Source organism: Cynocephalus volans, chromosome 15, assembly GCF_027409185.1.
Source record: "Cynocephalus volans isolate mCynVol1 chromosome 15, mCynVol1.pri, whole genome shotgun sequence".
NCBI lineage: Eukaryota > Metazoa > Chordata > Mammalia > Dermoptera > Cynocephalidae > Cynocephalus > Cynocephalus volans.
Window position 1 is genome coordinate 42,359,919 of NC_084474.1, and position 7,172 is coordinate 42,367,090.

The 7,172-nt window shown below is 42.6% G+C and overlaps 1 protein-coding gene and 1 pseudogene across 2 annotated transcripts in view; one reads left to right on the forward strand and one right to left on the reverse strand.

Annotated features, from left to right (window-relative positions):
- Positions 1-1,928, forward strand: part of CPNE3 (copine 3) — a 48,221-nt gene extending 46,293 nt beyond the window's left edge. For both annotated transcript variants that reach the window (XM_063079123.1, XM_063079124.1), the window contains exon 16: positions 873-1,928. In XM_063079123.1, the coding sequence (XP_062935193.1) occupies positions 873-983 (111 nt within the window). In that variant the 3' untranslated portion in view covers positions 984-1,928. The remainder of the gene's footprint in view (positions 1-872) is intronic.
- A 2,959-nt stretch (positions 1,929-4,887) lies between these two features.
- On the reverse strand, positions 4,888-5,814 carry LOC134363669 (rootletin-like; annotated as a pseudogene).
- Between the last annotated feature and the right edge of the window lie 1,358 nt (positions 5,815-7,172).

Sequence of the window (7,172 nt, forward strand, 5' to 3'; positions counted from 1 at the left end):
AGAGCTGCCATATGCATGGGTTCTTGTGTGAACATAAGTTTTTATTCCTGTGGGATACCTACAAGTTCAATTGTTGGGTCATGTTGTTGTTGCATGTTTAATTATTAAAGCAGCTACCAAACTTTTCTAGAGTAGCTATACCATTTTACATTCTTACCAGCACTGGGAGGGGAGGGGGGTGTGTGTGATTATAAGTTGGTAATGTTAGGAATTTTTGTGGTGATGAAACAGTTCTGTGTCTTGATTGTGGTGGTGGTTACACAGTCTACCCAGCTGATAAAATTGCATAGAAGTATACACACACAGACACACACAGACACACACACGCACACACACACACACACACACACACACACAAATAAGTGCATGTAAAACTAGTGAAATCTGAATAAGGTCTGTAAACTGTGCCAATGTCAGTGCCCTGGTTTTAGTATTATACTACAGTGATATAAGATGTTACCTTTGGAGGAAACTCAGTGAAGAGTATGTGGGACCTCTCTATATTATTTTTGTGGTTTCCTATGAATCAATAATTGTTTCAAAATAAAAAGTCAAAAGAAAAAAAAAAATACCAAGTGAGTGAAAGAGCCACACTTAAAGAACAACAAAAAAACATGAAATGTTAAAATGCTGGCACCAAAAAAGGATTTGGTAAGTGTTAATGATGATAGCAGGGATAATAATAGCATTCATAAGTAACATTGGTTACTTACCTTATTCCATATTTTGTCTACTGTTCCTAAGAAAAGATACAAGCTTAGGAATTGGAAATTATTGCTTTTTAATGGTTAGTGAGATATCCCTAGTGTTTTATCAAAAAGCTGTTAAAATTTTGTTAACGATAAAGTCACTTCGATTTTGTTTTTCACAAGGCTCCAAAGGAAGCACTTGCTCAGTGTGTCTTGGCGGAGGTGCCCCAGCAGGTGGTGGGTTACTTCAACACATACAAACTCCTTCCTCCCAAGAACCCTGCTACGAAGTAAAAGGAGCTGTGGCCACTTCAACAGAATTCTTTTGTGCTGTGTGGAACAATGCCATCTCTTACCCATAATCATGTTATCTACCATTTTACGTACTTTTCACACCCAGCATTCATGATGTAAACTTAGTTCTCTATGGATTATAACTGTTTAAAGCATTCTTTTACTTTTTTGGGGGGACAGTGCCAAATCCACCTTTGCCCAGCCAATTCAGTAATTGCTAGTGATTTTACAGTAATTGCAATGAGGCCATTTGGATTAGGAACTAGTGTGGGGAAAACTGATTTTGTGGTTGTTTACTTTCATATGATGAAGATGCTGTTTTTAAATGTTTGTCAATAGAAAGAATGAAAAATTGTTGAGATGATGTGACTCGCAGGTTGCTGTACTTCGTTTGTAGTGTATGTTTTACAAGCAATGTTCATACCTGATTATGAAAGCTTCTTAAATTAGATGATATTGAATTTGTTCCTATAACTCTGTATTCAGTGTTTTTTCATGGGGTAAAAACTATCTTTCCTTGCACCTGATTTTTGCTGCAGTTGAGACACTGCACAGTTTATAAAACAGCATGTACTCACATGGGACTTCATGAAAAGTACTGAATGAGCAGGAAAGGCACATACTCAATTCTTTAAATGCACAATCAACAAGTAAAAAGGCCCTCATGTAAGTAAGACATTTTTATTTGCCTTTCTAGATCTTTTATTTTCACTGTGGAATAGTATAAACATGGTCGGATTTGGCCTTTCTTTTCACTGACTGAATGTGACACTCAGGATTCTGTACATGCATAGATAATAGATTGCCCAAGATTCTACATTATTAGATTATTTTAACTGGGGTTTGGTAAAATGGTTAGGACTGCGTTGTCTAGGAAAGCTATGAGGACCAAACATATAAGGTAAAATTCCGAATTCTGTTTCCTTTTAACTAATGAAATTTATTTTAAAAAGAAAGTTTTTATACCTTCCTCGCTAAGGTTTGTACAGATTCATTTAGACATTTTCTCCTTTTTTTTAAGTAGCATTTTTGTCTGATTTTAAAACTCATGATACTGGTTATCTATTAATCAAAAATCACATCTTACAGTTTGATAATGTGCTATTTCCTGAGTCTACAATATATTGCATTAAGCATAAAGCCTGTTGTAACTTAAAAAGAAAAAAGAAAAAACTTTTTCAATTGCTACATTAGGATAAAGTAGAGTTTACATGCTATTTTTTTTTTTTAGTGTAGCATTTTTTCCCCCTTTTAGCCTTTAGAACATGTTACTTAGTGAACATTACATTTTCAGAGTAGGTTTCGTAACATTTTATCGTGGCTGTGTATATCAAGTACCGTGCATATCCGTATATTGACCAATTATCTTTAACAATTTAACATTTAAAATTGTGTTTGTCACATATCCCTGAGTGGATATACACAGTGCCATGTTGACATGTCTCAGTTTATTGAAAACCTCATCACAGCCCATGTCTCTTATTCTCCATGATGTCTGCGGGAAGTTAGCTCTCGGCCGCAAACAGCTTTAGCCTCTCAGAAACAGCTCATTGCCAAGGTCAGGTTGAGAGGGGACCTGCTTGCTGTTGTGGTTGCCTGGCCAGGTGAGCAGTTATACCTTCCCACTTGGCTAGCTGGCCTCTGGATATGTGCTGTTAACCTGAAGGTCCATAACTAGTAGTCTGCCACCTTACAATATGGCTCATTAGTCAACAAGTCATTTTGACATTATCCATAGGGAAGAAGAAAACTTCATTTTTCCAACTGTTTGGAGCCTTCATTGTCTCGTATGTCCTAATTTCAATTCTCTTTGTGTGCTTGGAAACAGCATAGATATGTTGCTGTGGTTTTCAGAATTTTCTTTTTTAAACACAGGAAGCCTTAAAAAATGACTTACATATGTTCAGAGTATATGGGAAAACAGATAGAAGTAGGGCTTCTCTATTTGATGCTGAGGCAGGATTCGGAGCCCCACTCGCTGGGCCTATTCCCCACTCTCCTTAACCAGCTCCTGAGCAGCACCTGAGTCACCTGCACAGGGCGCTTCGGAACTGCTGGTCATGAGCATTCATTGTTTTCATTGGCCAAATAACAGTCACCACTGTCGATTTGATTTGGTCTTTACACTTTTATATTCTGGTTTTACCAGAATTGTTCCCTTTTTTAAATGTGTGTTTTTCAGCTTATTCATTCTTGATCAGTTCATCAGTAAATGCTGTTATTCATAACAACTGTGATTCTGGAAAATTAAGGTAATTGGTATTTTTTTGCAGTTTTGAATAGAAGCATTTACAATTTCTAAATTATCATTTTAGGGCTGAGCCTGTGGCGCACTCGGTAGTGTGCTGCGCTAGCAGCGCGGCGACGCTCCCGCCGCCGCGGGTTCAGATCCTATATAAGGATGAGCGGTGCACTCCCCTGGCTGAGCGCCGGTCACGGAAAAAAAAAAAATAAAAAAAAAAAATAAATTATCATTTTATAAAATTCTTACAGTTTCAATACTCGATCTCATCTCATGCTGATTTAATATTGTTTTATATTAAAATAGTCCTTTTCCCTATTGTGCCACCATTCGTTCACATACCATATGTTCTTAAAATGCATTTAAGGAAAAAATAACAAAATTGACTTTCACACCTCATGAAATCAGATACATCACAAATGTATATTGGAATGGCAGTTCCCTGGATAGATGTAATATTTCTTACATATGCCTGTACTGAGACAACAGTATTCCAACTAGGTTAGTCATCTCACCTTGTGATGCGAGTTGACATTTTAAGAACATAAAAATTTAAAGTCTGGTTAGGGATTTACAACTGTTCACTTAGGTTGTGCTTTAGGTAGCCTTTCTAAAGTAAATTCAGGGCCCTATTGCTGCTTATGCTATATTTGGATATACTTTGCCTTTTTTATTTTGTAAACTGCCTGGAAATGCATCATTTTCAGTAAGTCTCTCCAGTCTGTCTGTATGCGGTTGATAATCATGGAAGTGACACATAAGATAAGCCAGAAGTTTGGCGGAAATTGTGAGAGACTAATTTGTGCTTTTATGGATGTCATACTTGATAATATGTGTATAAGTTACTAATACATGAATTGGTGTTAAATATATCTTCATTTTAATCCCTTTTGGATAAAGTTATTTCATGATGTGACACAGTAGTGTCTTGTTTTCATTTTTTATTCTTTTTCTAAAACAATAGAAAATTTAGAAATAAAATGAAAATAGTGTTTTAAGTGGCCTGTATTCCATATTTTACTGAATTTAAACAATTTGTGGGATGGTTTATGGGATTTATTTGTTTAAAAGATATAGGTTCAAGATACTTTTCTGGGTACAGAAAAGGAAGGTTCTCAGTTTATAGTTAGGGTGGCCTGAGAAATATGGCACTCAATTTTGTTTTTTAGAAAATGGGGTCTTGTTACAAAAGACAGTTCTGAATGGTTAACATTGTGAAAAGATATAAAAATACAGGGACTCAGCTTTCTGAAGAATTTCCTGACAGTCTGAACTAAGGCGAGAGATCTCTGGGAAGTCAGGGTCAGGGCCTAGGCCCCCTCCTCTTTCCCATGAGCCCATGCTCCAGGGCCCTGCTGCAGGGCTGGGCAGAGACTAGCCAACCCCTGGCTTGGACTCAGCTGCTCTCAGGGAGGACCTTGTACAATCTAGAGTGGCTCATCCCGGGGGCTGAGCTGAGGTGCAGCCCGCAGGGAATCCACTGCTGGGTCTGGCCTGGAGCTGGTGTCCCGGTCCCTCAGCACTGCCGCTCCGCTCCTCCTCACCCCCACCCCAGCTCTAGGGGACCCGATGGACCAGGCCTGGGAGGATTGTGCTGGAGAAGGGGACCCTTCCCTGCTCCGGGTACGGGGCTGCTCTCTAGGATGCTGGCTGGGAAGGGGCTCATTTCTCCGGTGGGGGGCGGGGGGTGCTGCTGGAGGGTGGGGAGAAGGATGCTGAGCTCCTTGGAAGCTCCTGCTGCAACTGTCCCTTCAGCGTGGACACCCGCGCCTCCAGTGCACGCACCCTCTGGCGGTGGGCCTGCTCCCGCACCTCCAGAGTACGCAGAGTCTGAACGTGGGCACTGCACAAGCGCTCTGCCTCCTGCTGCTGCTCCAGCCGCTGCTGCTCATCTGCTTCCAGCTGGGACGGGCTATGGTTCTGCTCCGGTGCCACCACCTGGGCCTCCAGCTGCTGGATCTGCCTCTGGGCCTCGGCCAGCTCCAGGTCAGCCCGGGTGAGCATGAGGTCTAGGCAGCCCTTCTCCGCACTCAGCCGCACTGTGTCCTCGTGGCTGCGGAGCTTCTCCTGCTCCGCTTTGTCCAGTGTCCTCCTGAGGGCCAGGCGGTCCTTCCCCAGCCGCAGGGCTGAGTGCTGCACCTCGCGCTTCCCCAACTCCAGCTGAGGCAGTCTGCGCTGAAGGCTGCCCAGACGCTCCTGCAGCTGCTGCAACTGGCCCTCAGCCTCCACCCGCTGCAGCTCCAGGTCTGCCAGTTAGCCCCGCATCATCTGCACCTGCCCGCCCAGGGAGCTGCTATGCTTCCGTGCCTCAGATAGCGCCTGCCAGGCAGCGCCCAGCCGTTCCTGGCGCACTTGGCAGTCATGTTCACAGGCAGTCAGGGCCTTCTGCAGACGTAGATTCTTGTCCTGGGTGCTGGTGAGGTTGGCATTGCTCTGGGTCAGGGCCTCTGTCAGGCCCTGCCCCTTGTCCTGCAGCAAGCCCTTGCTTTCCTCCACCTTGGCCAGGGCCCTGCTCTGTCGCTCCACTGTCAGTTGCTCGATCCCCGCTTTCACCTCACTGTCTGTGGGCACCCACGTTTTATCAGTCATGTTAAGCAGAGCAATATATCCAACTAACTTTTTGTTTGTTTGTGGCTTTTGTTTTTGTTTCTGGCAGCTGTGCGGTAAGGGGATACAAACCCTTGACGTTAGTGTTCCAAGGTGGTGCACTAATCAACTTAACCTGCCAGCCCTTATGCACCTAACCTAAAAAAAATATTTTTAATTGCTTCTTTTATGTTCCAGTCATTGGGCAGGTCTTTGGGAATACAGGGATAACTAAGGCAGCCACAGTTGCTGCCTTCATAGAAATAATGGTCTAGTGGGGGCAAGAAAACGTTAAAAAAAAGTAATTATAGAGATGTGAGACCAGGATGCACTATAACATACAAGCAGAATAGAGAAAGACACTCCATTTAGAAGGCAGGGAGCACTTCCCTGAGGATGTGCCACTTAAGCTAAGACCTGAAAGTTAGCTGGTGACATTTTAACAGTGCTTGTGAAGATGTCAGGTCAACAGTAAGTCTGGAATTGAATGTTTAGGAATGGAAGGAAGTTTGAGTTTGCTGGAATATAAAGTGTGAGAAGGAAAGTGGTGAAAGAAGAACAAAAAGATGAGGTAGAGTGGTTGGTGGGGTTTATACCCTAGAGGGCCCTCGGGGGCAGGTAAGGGAGGTCAGACATAGGCTAAGGGTAATAAGATGCCACTGACTGGATTTAAGCGAAGGAACGATGTCATATTTGTGTTTTTTGAATGGATTTAAGCAGAGGAAAGATGTGGTCATATTAGTGTTTTTGAAAAATTGGAGGACCTTACATTTAGGGCAAGCAGATGGGTTAAGAAGCCCTCATGCTTTCATTTGAAACCTGTTGCCAAACTTGGGTCTGGCCACCATGGCTTTGCCTTGGAGAGGGCCAGATGAGGGAGTTGGTGGTGGACGCTTTCTGGTGGAGACTCAGCTCTTTGGTCACACACTAGCTAAGTGCCTGATTCTAGGTCTGTTTTTAAATTCAAATCACCTGTTAGGCCCATATCTCACCAATTCCCTAATGGTTCAGAGGCTGGCTCACGTTTGGTGATAACACAGATCTTCAGGATTGCCAAACCCTTGCTTGTAGCAAGACCATCTTTCTTGTCACTTGTCACCAAGTATCACTACGTTTGACTATATTTCCCAGAAAAAGTCATAGCATGTTGCAGTGTCCTCAGATGATCATGTTTTGGGTTGGCTATTGATCAGTGAGGCGAGTATCATTATAAGCAGAATTTTGACTTCCTACAGCTTTGGAAAGGAGAACTATATCTTTGGTCTTTTCATCAGCAGACTCACAACGTGTGTCAGGTTTTGTAGCAGCACCTGGTCTTCTAGGACTGAACTCAGAAGAATTTCAGAAGTTGGTGAGCTCTA